The sequence below is a fragment of the Myotis davidii genome, unplaced genomic scaffold (assembly GCF_000327345.1).
Source record: "Myotis davidii unplaced genomic scaffold, ASM32734v1 scaffold59, whole genome shotgun sequence".
NCBI lineage: Eukaryota > Metazoa > Chordata > Mammalia > Chiroptera > Vespertilionidae > Myotis > Myotis davidii.
The window spans coordinates 9,943,655-9,959,445 of NW_006293001.1; the positions used below are offsets into that span (position 1 = coordinate 9,943,655).

The 15,791-nt window shown below is 36.6% G+C and overlaps 1 protein-coding gene across 2 annotated transcripts in view; it reads right to left on the minus strand.

Annotated features, from left to right (window-relative positions):
- Positions 1–15,791, minus strand: part of TLK1 (tousled like kinase 1) — a 108,604-nt gene that overhangs the window by 52,900 nt on the left and 39,913 nt on the right. The window contains exons 1-7 of one of the 2 annotated variants that reach the window (XM_015565772.1): positions 14,626–14,630; positions 13,072–13,118; positions 10,830–10,925; positions 8,751–8,840; positions 7,654–7,746; positions 3,435–3,545; positions 3,184–3,320 (exon numbers count right to left, since the gene is read on the minus strand). In XM_015565772.1, the coding sequence (XP_015421258.1) occupies positions 3,184–3,320; positions 3,435–3,545; positions 7,654–7,734 (329 nt within the window). In that variant the 5' untranslated portion in view covers positions 7,735–7,746; positions 8,751–8,840; positions 10,830–10,925; positions 13,072–13,118; positions 14,626–14,630. Of the gene's footprint in view, positions 1–3,183; positions 3,321–3,434; positions 3,546–7,653; positions 7,747–8,750; positions 8,841–10,829; positions 10,926–13,071; positions 13,119–14,625; positions 14,631–15,791 lie in introns of those variants that run through there. The other variant, XM_006766551.2, reaches the window with a different exon arrangement.

A 15,791-nucleotide genomic window follows, 5' to 3' on the forward strand; every position in this document is an offset into this window, starting at 1 on the left:
TACCTACTCCTTTCTAGCAAATATCATTTCTATAGATACTTGATCAGAATGGTCTGGTTGGACTACATCACTCCATGAGAAGACACTACATCTATTTTATATCCTACTAGAGGCCTGCTGCATGAATTCGTGCACGGGTGGGGTCCCCCGGCCTGGCTGGCAATTGGGGCCGATTGGGACCGCAGGAAGTTGGCCGGCCTGGGAGAGGAGTTGCAGGAGGTTGGCCAGCCTCAGGAGGTTGGCTGTGGGAGCACACTGACCACCAGGGGACAGCTCCTATGTTGAGCGTTTGCCACCTGGTGGGCAGTGCACGTCATAGCAATTGGTTGTTCGGTTGCTTAGGCTTTTTTTTTTAATATATACTAGAGGCCCAGTGCATGAGGCAGAGGGTCCCTCAGCCTGGCCTGCACCCTTTTGCAATATGGGACCCCTTAGGGGATGTCCAACTACCGGTTTAGGCCCGAAACCAGCAGTTGAACATCCCTCTCACAATCCAGGACTGATGGCTCCTAACCACTGTCCTGCCTGCCTGCCTGATCATCCCTAACCGCCTCTGCCTGCCTGACCACCCCTAACCACCCACCTCTGCCTGCCTGCCTGATGGCCCCTAACTGCTCGTCTGCCTGCCTGATTGCCCCTAACCACTTGCCTACCTGCCTGATCGCCCCTAATTGTTTGCCTGCTTGCCTGATCGCCCCTAACTGCCTCTGCCCCTGCTGTGGTGGCTTTGTTAGGAAGGACGTCCAGAATGACATCCAGAAGGTCGTTCAGCTGTCTGGTCTAATTAGCGTATTACGCTTTTATTATTATAGATAGATTGTATTCCTAGTGTCCAACATAGGGATTGGTACATACTGGGCATTCAAAAAATACAAAAATTAGCAAAATTAGGTTTTCAGAAGACAAATATAAACTTAAAAATATTATTTTCTAAATTTATCTCTCTTAAAAAACTCTGGGAATGGGCAAGTCATATTTTGAAAGAAAACACAAACTGACCTCAATTATAAGAAATTTAGAAAGAAGAAATTTTGATAATTTAAAGAAAGGAAACAAAAATATTAGCATGGCTTTGAAAAAATGGGCAATTAATAAAACTACAAATTATTACTGCTACCCATTCAAGAATCTAAAGCATACTAATTCTAGAAACTAGTAGATATAAGATCTATGAAAATATAGATTGGAGATTTTAACAATTTGACAAGGACTTTTTAAAACTATCCCATCATATAATACCTTAAGCTTATTCCAATAGTAACCTTGTTCCCTTTGGGGGGTCACCTCACCATGGTAACAAAAAACTTTAAAACTATACATAGTAATGATACTTAGTTTTAGAACAAGTCAAATGTTTCAATTCCTGTTCCCTCACCCACATCAAGCCAGAACTACTGAAGTTCTGCTCTGCTGATGAAGAATTGGCTTTACAAGCATTTCCTTTTCCTGTGGTCCTAGCCAGATAGCAATAAAATATAGTAGGAATAAAAGAATCAAGAATCACGTAGGTCAAGCATGTCAAACTCATGGCCCATGGGCAGCATGTGGACCACAACAAATATTTTTGCGGCCCAGCCAATATAATGAAAGGTATCTAAGAAATGTTTTAATAGAAATTTCGTAACTTAATTTTTATAATATCCTGTTATACATAATTATTAATAACAAATTACAACATTCACTAATGACTGATTACTATAATCGTGTTGCATTCGTTTCCCTTATGCGTAAGTGCACCATTTCTCTCCACTAATACTAGCAGGGAATATTTTAGCAGCCAATTGCCACATCATTAGTCTTGGACCAACTTGTTTGGTGTGCGCAACAGGAAATAGTTCGCTTTTGGACAAGAAAAATCAGTTTATTTGCATTACGCTTATTCTATTGAAATATACCTACATTTCTATGAAAATTGAAGCTTTTTTTTTTTTGTGGCCCACATACACTTAACCCTTGTTTATTTGGCCTGTGTTAGCCTTTGAGTTTGACATGCTTGACCTAGGTAGAAGAGCTGAGAAAACCTCAAGAGTAGCAAAGCCAGACTTTAATCCAGTTTTCAATTGAAAGCGGAATGACATCATTGAAACTTATGGAAAGTCAAAAATTATTGGAATGAATAGATAGCTAATACCTGATTATTTAGGAATGACCATACAATGTAGAGCCTATTAATTTAATATTACTAATTTTTATTTCTCTTCTCGTTTTCCAAATACTTTGGGTTATATCACTGATACACACTAATAAACAGATTGACATAAAATATGTGTATGTGCCCTGGCCGGTAGCTCAATTGATTACAATGTCATCCCCAATATGCCAAGGTTGCAGGCTCAAACCCTAGTCAGGGCACATACAAGAATCAACCAATTGCCCGGCCGGTGTGGCTCAGGAGTTGAGCATTAACCTATGAACCAGGAGATCACAGGTGATTCCACGTGAGGGCATATGCCCAGGTTGTGGGCTCCATCCTCTGGAGGCAGATCAAAGATTCTCTCTGATCACTGATGTTTCTCTCTCTCTCTCTTTCTCCCTTCTTCTCTGAAATTAATAAAAACATATTTAAAAGAGAAAAAAAAAAACTAAGCAGAAAAATCCCATATATAGATATAAATCTTCCAATAAAAATTAAATTTTCAACAATTTTACTTCTAAATCATCAATAAAGATAGGTCAGTATGTATTTCAAAAAGTCATATTTAGAATAATACACCATATTAGATGAATTATATATAGATGAGTGCTACATACATCATAATACATCATATATAGATGAATGCTAACTAGTCAAGAAGTCTGCTAAGCTAAATTTATTTTTCATGTTCCTTTCAAATGTACTAAATTTATGATCTCAAAGAGTAGTAAGAATAGATGTAGAACAAAATTCCAAATCTATAATCGTTGACAGTGCTGAAAACCCAAAGCAATACTAAATTTTTTAAAAGGTAAGAATGGCCGAAACCGGTTTGGCTCAGTGGATAGAGCGTTGGCCTGAAGACTGAAAGGTCCCGGGTTCGATTCCGGTCAAGGGCATGTACCTTGGTTGCAGGCACATCCCCAGTGGGAGATGTGCAGGAGGCAGCTGATCGATGTTTCTAACTCTATCTCTCTCCCTTCCTCTCTGTAAAAAATCAATAAAAAAAAATATATATATATATATAAAAAAAGGTAAGAATGACTAACTTCACAAGATTCTGAAATGCAAAACCATCTGTCCATTGTTCAGTAAATGAAGCACCATGTCTAACTGTTGTGAAGTGTCCAAGGCGTAATCTGTCTTGCATACTCTTCTCCCGGCTTGACAGTTTTTCTTGGTTACTCTGAAAAAAGGAGGAAAAATTATTGCTCAATGATACTCGTTTAAATTTTAAAAGCATACAAGACAAAGGAGGCTAGTTAAAGGGAAGGGAAATTTTATCAAACTTTTAACTTACCTTTTCAATAAGCAATTTCTTGCTCATTGATATGCACTTATTTAATCGTTCTTTGTATTTTTCAAGTAATTTTTGTTGTTCATCTATTTGCCGTCTGAGATCACAGTTAGCCTATAAGAATAAGTAAAAAAATGGAAAAGATCTATAATTTGTATTTACGAGATACTTTGGAATATTTTTAACATTTTGAATAAATTACAGAAAGAAAAAGGATTAGTAATATTACATATTTGAATATGATAATAAAAAATTTTTGAAAAACACCTGCTTACCATGGGGTAGTACTATTAAATGCTGCTTGATTGTGTAGAGGAAAGTAAATGGAATTTGTATCCACACTCCATGGGTTCAAATACACTCTTAAGTTATCTGCATCTTAATTCAGTTGTCTTATTTTTAAAATAGGGGCAATGCCATCTACATACCTTAGTTAAAAATAATTAAAATATAGTATATAAAGTATCTAACACTTAAAAATGAACGATTCTTTTCCATCTTATGTAATTAATAAATAATTTTCTCCATTCAATTAGTGGATGACACTGTAGATGCCTATCCAATAGCTAAACATCCCCACCACCTTTCTTGACAAAAATTATACCAATTTTGTTGACTTTGTAGGCAGCCACATGTTCAGGGAAGGGCCCTCTCTCTAAACTCTGGAGATGAGTCTGGTTAGTCTAGTCTAGTGACCAGAAAATAACCTGGAGGGCTTGTTAGAACACAGATTATTGGGGCCCATCCCCCGAGTTTCTGAATCAGAAGACCTGAGGTAGGATCTGAAAATTTATTTCTAATTAAGTTCCTCAGTAATGCTGATGTTTCTGATCTGGGGATCATACTTTGAGAATCATAGGTGTAGGCTAATCATGGTGAAAGGCAAAAGAAATGCCAGATTAAATAAAAAATGCCGGCAGATAATAGCTAACATCCTAAAATTATATACCTAAAAAATGTTGTTTTTTAAGAAAAAGGGTAAAATAAAGATACTTTCTGAGGAACATAAATGGAATTTGGCACCAACAACTCCTCATCATTGCATAAGGAGCAACTCAAACAAAACTCCAACAAATTGTGTATATAACTTGAAAAACTGATTTTATATTTCTCTGACTGCAAAGGGCCAAATATAGCCAAAAAGAAGAGGATATTTGTTCAACCACATATAAAAAATACTATGGTAATTATGATAGCCAAAATGTATTTTCTCAGTCCTAAATAATGACAAGTCAATATTTTATTCTGGATTGGTATGTGCCTAGCTAAAAGATACATTTCCCAGTTTCCCTTACAGCTAAGGAATGGAATATTAAAGAAGGCTGTACACAGAATTGTTGCCTTTTTCCCCGTTATTCCCTTTCTCTTCCTGTTTTCTGCTCAGGAACACAGATATCATAACTGTGACTCTGAATAAATACTTTGTACCTCCATATGACCGTCAAGATAGGAAGCACACAGTGAGGATGAAAGGGCAGAAAAACTGAAGGGGTCAAAATCCCCTATGTCACTGTGGAGCCATCCCAAACAGGCTGCCCACTTCTGTTCTTCTCTCAAAAAAGTGACACTGTATCTCATTTAATGTATTGTTTATGTTCTCTGTCACTAAGAGCCAAACACAACAAAAAAGATGTGAAACCACCATTGGAACACACAAATAGATCATAGCAGAGAACACAGAAATAGATCCATCTATATATGGAAACTGGATTATATAATGGAGCTGATGGTAAAGAGTGGACTTTTAATTGAATGGGCTGGACAACTGGTTATCTATATAGAAATAAATGAAAATGAAACCTTACTTCTTCACACCATACCCAAAAATGAATTCCAGTGATATTAACAACTTATATTAAAAAACCAAACTATAAAACTTTTAAAATAAAATATAGGACATCTTTATAATCTTAAGGAAAAGAATCTTTTGGTATACCTTTTCTAATAATTTAGAACAAATAAAACATAATCTCTTAAAAATATACACTTAATCACACAAAAATTTTAAATGCATCTAATCAGCAGAAGATAGCATGAAGAAATAAACAGACAACTCACACATTTGGAGAAAAATCAATATATGGGGTGGGCAAAAGTAGGTTTACAGTTGTTCTATGAAAATAATTAATAAATAATACAATTATAAACCTTTTTTGTCCCATCTGTATATTGAGTGTCAGAACAAAAAACTGACATCCATTAAAAACAAAAACAAAAGAACCTAATAAGATGAGCCAAACCATGATCAGTTATTTCCCAGAAGAAATACAAATAGTTAATAAATATTTTTAAAGATGCTCAAAAAATAGATAGGGAATACATATAATTAAAGATGCCTTATTACATTCACCAGATTGGTCAACAATTTAAAAATATTAAATCTGATTATAACAAGATTTGGCAAGGATAATGAGCAATGAGATTATTTCTTGCCCAGTACTAGTGGGATCCAACCACTTAAGAAAAACTTGACATTATAAAGCAAAGTTGAAGATGTGCATGCCCAGTACTTCTTAACATATACCATAGAGAAACCCTCCTATATTTGCCCTAGAAACATGTACAAGAATGTTCGGAGTAGTTCATATTAGCAAAAAGTAGAAACTAAAATGTCCACCGAGAGCAGAAAAAATAAATTATGGTATCCTACATAATAAAAGCTGAATATGCAAATCGACCAAATGGCAGGACGACCAGTCACTATGATGCACACTGACCACCAGGGGGCAGATGCTTAACCCAGGAGCTGCCCCCAGCCCTCAGGCCCCAGGCCAGCCAAGGCAGGTGCCAGCGGGGGCCTCTGATTGCCTTGCTGGTCGCCCCACAGATCGGCACTGATCGCCGGCCAGGTCTAGGAACCCTACCCGTGCATGATTTTCATGCACCGGGCCTTTAGTATTAATATAATGCCTCACTATATAGTAGTAAAATGAATAAACTATATGACAATCACACATATAGTGTTTAGTGAAAACAAGCAGGGTAAAAGGGTACATAGAGTGCAATTTTGCTTATATAAAGTTCAAAAACAAACTGAAATAATGTTAAGAATGTCTAGATATCTATAATAATAAAAGCATAATATGCAACTAGACTGAATGGCCCAACAGTGGAACGACCGGCTGGACGACCACACTATGATACCCACTGGTGCCAGGCCAGCCAAGGCAGGTGCGATGCGATTGGTCGGGGCCCCCGCCACTGCCCCGCAGAAGGAGGCCTAGGCCACTGGCCAGTGGGGCAATTAATCAAGGGAGATTCCACGATCGCCCCAGGCCACCTACCCACAGGCTGCAGCGGGTGGGTAGGCGCTGCAGTGGGTGGGCAGGGCCTCCCTCTGCGGGGCGATCAATTGCAGGGCTCCCGGAGTGTGAGAGGGTGCAGGCTGGGCTGAGGGACACCCCCGACCTCCCCGATTGCACGAATGTCGTGCACCGGGCCTCTAATATGAAATAAAACCACAAAGAAATGCAAAGGCATAATAAATACAAAACTCAGAATAGTCGTTGATGGTAAAGGGATGTGACAGTGAATGTGGAAGGATCAGGAAAGGCACACGATCATTCAAAGGTATTGATCACTATGGTAGAATCATGGATATTGATTTTATTGAGGTTCTCAAAGCTGGTTTAAATTAGACTCATCCGGAGGAGCTTTTAATAAAACTACCAATGCACAAACCCTACATCACATCAATTTAATCAGAACCCCTCATGGTAGAGTTCTGGCATTAGTACTTTTATAAAGTACCCAGGCACCTTACTTTTCATCATCCAGTGATTTTACTGAGCAGCAATAGGCGAGACCACTGCTTTATACTTCATGCACATTATAAGTACACTTTTTGATGTGTCTTTCTATAAAGTTTCCATTAAAAATCTTGCAGGATGGTAGCAATTACTTCATCATGTATAATAGCAAATGTCGGATTTGTAACAAAATCAATTAACTTTAAAACTAACATGAAATGGATATCTCTGTCTTATGGTAGTTGATTAAATTTTATTAACTTCCTTCTATTTCTTCAACTGTTTCTCAATTCACATTTGAAAGAACGAATAAAATAATTTTCACTTTGAAGTTATACAACCAGAAAAGGCTTCTCCCTTACCCCCTGCTATAAATTTTTTTTTATAATACCAAGTATTTTCTCAACAGCTTTACTACTGCCAAACAATCAGACCCCCAGCTCCCTTCCCCACATCCATAACTTACTACTTACCCTGAGCAAGTCATCTATACGACCTTCCTTCTTTTCCAGGTCCTGGTTTTTATTACTTTCTAATGCTGCTAATTTCAGCATTGTGAGATCAGTCTAAATGAAAGAAAGCTATTTTATTATCTCCATTATATATATCATTGCATGTAAACATTAGATTTTATTGATTCTAAAAAGCAAAGAAAATATTTGATTTTATGTGTGTATGTAAAAGGTATCCCAAAAAGTCTGAGTGCAGTTTTAAGTTTTAGTCAGAAGTACAAGTGCTACAAACTTACAAAGAAACATCTAAAGATTAATTATTTAAAAGTTTAGAATACTGATATATTCATTATTAAAATTCAATATAACCACTGCTTTATACTATCAACTCTGAATTTTGAACATGGCAAAAACTTTCATGAGCTGTTCACTGACTAAAAGCAATGTACTTACCATCCTAGCATAGAGAGAATCCAAAAAGAAGTTTTGATGCACGTACAACAGTTTAGACATCACCTAACAGAAAAAGTCTCGTGGCAATAAATCAGGCCACTGGGGTGGTCAAGCTCAACTCTCCCAACCCTTGGTCTGAGACAGTGTCATACAGAAACTGCCATATGTAAAAAGTTGAAATGAAAAACTTAGTACCCAAAATTAATAAAACTAAATAAGTGTAAAAGATATCCAATTAATTCAATTTTCAAATGATTTTTCTAAGTGTGCAGCATATATGAATATACATAAATATAGACCCCAAAATGAAGGCTTAGAAGTCCATTCATAATAAATATAACAGCTTCATGAAGACACTGATAACTTGTATGTTAAGTTAAAAAAGAATCAGTAAACAGAATTGACATATCATGGTGGTTCTGTTTATTTGTTTAAAACATCCATATATTTAACCAGTATGTAATAAAGGACAAAATGACAGTAAATTGGTTATTTCAATTTCTTATCTCTTATAAATTGTCTTTTTGTTTAGTAATAAACTTTCTTGATGCATAATTTTACTTTATGACTATGTCCAAAACAAAGAGAAGACATATAAGTTGTTTGTACAAAATTGGTCACTTGTTTCTTAGAAATCATACCAATAAATTTCAGTAACTATTTACCTGAGTAATTTTAAAGGATAACTGCTTTGGTTGTACAATAGAGTGGTCCCCAAAAGCTACTGCAATAGGAGAAGGGCTACTAGGTCGAACCTTAAAAAAAATTGAAATTTTACATTAGCAAGAAAAAAAAAGGCTTCTGTTTAGCAACAACTACTTAACAACCCCCCCCATCACTTTTTAAATCCTCACCTGAGATATGTTTATTGATTTTAGAGAGAGAGAGGGAGTGAGGAAAGAAGAGAGAGAAACATCAATCAGTTGACTGATTGGGGATGGAATCCACTACTTAGGTGTGTGCCCTGACCAGGAATCGAACCCGCAACCTTTTGGTGTATGCGATGATGCTCCAACCAACTGAGCCACCCAGTACAGGGCAACATTTCTTAAGTTTTTGTTAGGATAATAAATTTAATTAAAAAATAACTGAATTTAAAACTTTTAACCACCCTTTAGTCAATAAGCATTTATTGAGTACCTCCCTCACATAAGGCCCAGTGAAAGATAATTATATATTCCCTGCACTCAAGTTTACATTCTTGTGCCATAAAGGAAACTGTAATGCTTTTAATCAGTTAAATAAAACAAGGCTAATACATCATGTTAAAACAGAAATGTTAAAAATATTATGTTTTAAAAGTAAAACTGAAAAAAGATCTTAACACAGAACTCTTAGTATTAGGGACAATAATGCATGCTAAAATATAGTAGAGATCAATTCACTGATGAGTTTTGTGGCTTATCTAGTCAATAGTTTTAAAACACATTCAATGGAAGATTATATCACTGTATCAATACTAACAACACAATTCTTAGTTATTATTGAGTATTATGCTTTGTATATGGCAATATGATGTGCGCCAAGGTACAAAATGATTAAGGAACAACTCAGTATATGTCTATAGACAAGGACCAGTAGGGCACACTGGAAGTACAATCAAGGAAGTTACTTAAATAAATAAGAGATACTCTGATTTTCAAAAATCTTTAATTCATTTTTAAATTACTGAAAGCCAATATAGTTTTTCTGGTTAGCCACTGAATTTTCACATAATGAAAGTAAAGAAAAAATGAAATCTGATGTATAAAACAATGTAGATAGAAGAACTAGGTCTTAAAATATTAGGAAAAAAACAAAGTGATTAATTTTCAGGTCCAATACTGAACTCAGGTCCTATACTGAATCAAATAATCCAAGGCTGATGGCTACCTATCTTTTTCTTAAAGATACCCACAAAGGAATTATGCAATCATTTCAGTGGTTGAGAAATTTATTTCATAAGTAAGTTAAAAGTTAGAAATGAGTTACTTGATATGGACTGATTTTATAAGAGTATTCACAGACTCAACAGCCTTCTTTTACAGAAACATTACTTTTGGGATATATTTAGTTCAGAAAAACTTTAACTTATAAGAATCTCACTTTCAGAAGTAAAGTTCTAATAACATCAGATCACTAAAAAGGATTCAATTCACCTCACAAAATGATTTTTTAAAAAGATAAACAATATATAGAGAAATTCTCAATAAAGACAATCTATATACATAAAAGGCTAAGTGACCATCTGACCATCCAGTACATATGGCGTGCACTGACCATGAGGGGGCAGCCGTTCAACACAGGAGCCGCCGAGCTGCTGTGAGTTGGCAGTGGCGGTTCTTGGGTGACGCACCCTAGAACCAGAGAGAAGGGATCCCAATTCCTCACGGGGCCATGTGATTCCACCTTTGGCCATGGGTTACTGGGGCACTGTTGGCCATAAATCTGGTTTACTGCCGAGCTGCAGTGACTTGGCACCATTGGTTCTCGGATGACACACTCCGGAACCAGAGAGGAAGGAGCCCAATTCCTCGCGGGGCCACGTGATTCCACCTTCAGCCATGGGTTATGTTGTTGCTCGGGCACTGTTGGCCCCAAATATAGTTTACTGCCAAGCTGCAGTGACTTGGCAGCAGTGGTTCTTGGGTTAATTAATTTCCTTTCAATGTGCAAGAATCCGTGCACCAAGCCACTAGTAAATTATAAAAGTTACTCAGTATACATAACTTCCCAGACATAAGACTATGCATGTAAATACTTACAGATGAGGAAGGAGTGGAATGTGAGTGTGAATTCTGAGGAGAACGGATTGCAGGAGGTATGCCTCTTACTGGACTTGAGCCATTCCCACCTTGGTACTGAGCAAAAAAGGAAACATCACTATTAAAACAGGTTTAGATAAATGTTATTTTGGACATAGCGTTAAGAATTTAAATATATATTATTTACATCAAACAGTCATTTAAATAGGTCAAGAAAAAGCAAAACTAATATTATTCACAGCTAAGTCCTGAAAGACTAAAGAGAGAATAATGATCATAAGAACATGACAAGACTATGTCTTTTACAGATCCTTATTTTTTGAACTTTCTGACTATATATAACTTGTTGTTGTGGCAGACTCAAAGACAAATTCCTCCAAAATAATAAACATATCTTATTTTCCTTCAAATTTTAGCACAAAACTGGTCTAAGACTCAACCATAACAATGATGTTATAACATTGTAAATGTTTGTTGAACCAGTATAATCCCTAATCCCCCAAAATGTTAACATGTTTACATGTAGATGTTAGTGAACATAACCATCTTAAAACAGAATCATCATGCTCACGATCTGTTAAATATCTGAATGTGCATAGCACTATAAAAAAGAATTCTACAGACCAAGTCCCTTCCTTTTAACACTACAAAATCTAACAAAAATAGATCCTTTCTTACACGCTTGACATGTATTACAGTGCATGACTTAGCTACATAAGAAGGGAAGCTGCCTTTCTCATTTCTCATATTTCTGTATCAAGAATGGGAGGAGAAAATTTGTTGTTACTGGCTTCCTCTCAGGGTATTCAGCATGAGCAGGAGAGATGGGGACTTCCTAGTGTGTTCATTAAACAACTTCCTGCAACGTAGGGACTTTGTGTATTCTATTTCAATCTGTAACACCCAGCACATAGTCGGCGTTCAAGAGACTTGACATTTTATTTGAATTGATCCCATCTTTGGCAAAGATTCTTAATGATATTAACAGCGAGGGGTTAAAGAGCATTAGGTATCTTGTGATCAACTACAGTTTTACCTTAGAATCTGTAAACCAAAAAAACCAGTGGAAGGTAGAAAAAAAAATGTTTTTAATGCTGCACTTTCCCTAACTAGCAAATTCTGTTCTCATTCTCAAGTAAATATATTTTTCAGCTGAATAGATAATGTTTGTTGTTTTAATAATCATTGTTTTATAATGTGAAACTGGTAGCCAAAGGTGTTTCTGTGTAGAAGCAAGGAAACATTGCAGGATTGAGTAAGAATCTAAATCTACCACTGCTTATTATTTTCAGGGACTCTTAGACTGACATTATTTAATCTCCATCCACAGGGCTCAAATGGTGCTGTGGTGCAGTAAATCCTGTATTGACAACAGAAAGAATTCTGAACTGGAGGATGCTAGACGTTAAGTTCTAAACTCTCTTCCCTTTAGAATTTGTCATTAGGTAGGCCACTTTACATTTCTGGTCCTCAGTTTCCTCATTTGTAAATACCTATTTCGCAGATTTCTCAAGTTGTTATAAGCAAACATGTGAGAAAATACTTTGAAAATTATGATGTGCCATTCCAATATAGAAGTAAATTTTAATGTTCCTAGAAAGGACATCACATAGACCAGTGGTTATCAACCTTCCTTATGCCACGACCCTTTAATACAGTTCCTCATGTTATAGTGACCCCCAACCATAAAATTATTTTTGTTGCTACTTCATAACTGTAATTTTGCTACTTTTATGAATCGTAATGTAAATATCTAATATGCAGGATGTATTTTCATTGTTACAAATTGAACATAATTAAAGCATAGTGATTAATCACAAAAACAATATGTAATTATATATGTGTTTTCCAATGGTCTTAGGCGACCCCTGTGAAAGGGTCGTTCGACCCCCAAAGGGGTCGCAACCCACAGGTTGAGAACTGCTGACATAGACTGAAGTTTTGCTCTAATCAAACAGATAATCAAAAGTTGGCTTTGTGCTTCAAAGAAATTATCTTAGCCCATCCCAGACTTATATGAAGAACTAGAAGAGATGAACCAAAGAATTTATTTACTTATATGGACACAGGTGATAGGGGGATGAAGACATTTGGGGGGGAGGGGAGGATTAGGGGCTGGAAGGAGGAGAGTGAAGGGGGAGAAAATGGGAGACATCTGTAATTCTATCAACAATAAAAAAGTATATATTTAAAAAACAAACAAACAAAAAAACCCACTAGAGATGTTCCTCAATGAACTTACTTCAAAATAGTCGCTAATTTTGTGGCCACGTCCCCCAATACTTTTCCCTAAAATATAAAAGTAAAAAATGTTGTAGTTTTAATTAAGTCATTAATATTACTTAATGTCTCCTAATTTCATTAAAGCAAATCGATGATTTTTTTTAAAAGCTAAAAGGCAGCTGTATAATTGAAAAACCTATAAATAAAAAATAAAAAAATTTTGGTTAACACAAATCACAACAAACTGGCAATAACATGCTTTAATATGAATGCTATTTCTAAAAATGTTTTCATTCTCTAAAAACTATCTCCAAATTTATAGGCTTTTTTTTAATAAACTAGATTTTAAATACTGTACCTTATATGACCACATTATCGATACAGTGATCCAAATAATTATAGGTCACAATTCTTTAATTAAAAGTTTTGCTCTAAAATGAACTCAGTTTTATAAAAACTGATTTCGGAAGTTCTTAAGAAATATGGTGTATAGACTTTTTTTGGATGGGAGTCAACCACCCTTCATTAGAACTATACAGAATACATGATTTCTTCAAGTTACAAACGAAAAAATAATGATACCACAGAGTCAAAAGTTTTAAATAACAAAAACGTATAGATTTATCAATTCAATAGCAACTTGAATTTATTTTATTCAACAAATATTTCTTGAGTGGTTATTATATGCCAGGCATTACTGAGGTGAATAAATGATACATTTAAAGTTCAACAACCTTAAATTTGTTCTTGGAAAAAGGTAGAGCAATATTTTTTTAAACTAAGTAACAACTCAGAACTACAAATGTTACCTAGAAATTGTGAACAAAATTTTTGTACAGGTTTATTTAGAGGTCAGAGAAGACGATAAAGGTTTTGTACCAAAGGAATGCCTCCTGCCTGCAACAGCTTTCCTGGATTCTAAAGAAGTACTGTTTAAATGAACACTGAGACATTTTGGGTTACCTACCCGCAAGCTATTTGCCCACTGAACCCAAATTTTGTTCTGTTAACATTCCTTCTCCTACATAGCACATGTAACTAATCCTGCCTCAACTCCTAGTTCTCCTTCTGGTAAGAAATCCAATTTTGTTCAGCTATCATCCCTTTTCCATAAAGCCTGTATTTCTGAGAGGAACTTTAACTCATTTTCCATTTTAGAGATGGGTCTGATTTTTTTTTTTCAGGGCAGTAATACCTTTGCTGGACATAAGTGGTTTTGGAATGGACACATGTCCCAGTTCTTATCTATAGAAAGGCAAGAGAGGTTTGCTTTAGAATTGAAGAAGTCACTTTAAAGAAAGAGAAGAAACCCCACAGTAAGCCAGCCCTTTTCTTTCTTTCTGTTTTAGTATGAGCCTCTTTGGGTTCATTTTGTTTGGGGAGTCTGCGTTTCCTGGACTTGTGTGTCTATTTCCTTCACCAGGTTAGGAAAGTTTTCTGTCATTATTTCCTCAAATAAGTTTCAATTCCTTGCTCTAATCGTCTCTTCTGGTACCCCTCTGATGCAAATGTTCGTACAGAGGCCCCTTAATCCAGCCCCTTTCTGAAAGCAAATATGAGTGGGGAAACTGACATGAGCAAGTCCAATTAAAACTGGCAACCAGCCTAAAACCAAAAGAAAATCAGACAATTCTGCATATGGCAGAACACAAAGAAAAAAAACTGGGTTCTTAAAGACATGTTGAATCAACCAACCCAGAAGTCCTTCCCTATTTTGAGATCTGTTTTTAACTGAGTTTTTAAATCTGAAGTTGAAACTATCATAATTAATTTATCTTTACACTATATATAAAGCTCCAATCACATTAACCAAACCTTGGGGAACTACATTAAGACCAAAAAGGAGCTCAGGACAGACTGACATACAAAATACCACACACCTAGAGAAAAGTGCTGCAATGACTTAACTCCTTCCTTCTGGAAAGACGACTGCTACAAACACATACCTTGGTGCCAGTGCCATTTAGAAGTCACAAAATATTATATGATTATGTAATATAATAATATATGTATAAAATCGCTATTATATAGATTTTAAGAGACCACTTTATTACATTTAATATAGAGGGCCACATTAAATAATACTATTTTGTTATCCATTGTAAGAAATTTTGAAGTCTAACAAAAACAATTTTCTTAGCTCATATCATAAAAGATAGGTATGCAAAAAAGGAGAAAAAACAGATCTGAAAAGAAAAAGATGATGCTTTAATAAAAGTATCTCAATTATTTTCATACTAGAGGCCTGGTGCACAAAAATTTGTGCACTGGTGGTGGTGGGGGGGTGTCACTCAGCCTGGCCTGCGCCCATCTGCAGTCGAGGACCTTTTGGGGGATGTCCACCTGTCGACTTAGGCCCACTTCCCGGGGAATCAGGCCTAAGCTTGCAGTCAGACATCCTTCTGGCAGTCAGGGAGCCCTCAGGGGATGTCCGACTAAAGGCTTAGGCCCCAAGGGAGCTGTGATGAGGAAGCTGGGGTGACAAAGGAGCCACGCTGTCCCGCCCCACTGCCCTGTGTCAGGTCGCACATGGGATGCCTGGGCGGGCTGGTGGATCACTGCTGCCCTGCCCGACCGCCCCAGGTCGGGTCGCAAATGGGATGCCCAGACAGCAGCTGGGCGGGTCGGCCGATCGCTGCTGCCCCACCATGCTGCCCTGGGTTGGGTCGCACATGGACGCACGGGCGGGCCGGCGGATCACTGCTGTCCCACCTGGCCGCCCCGGGTCGGGTCGCACAT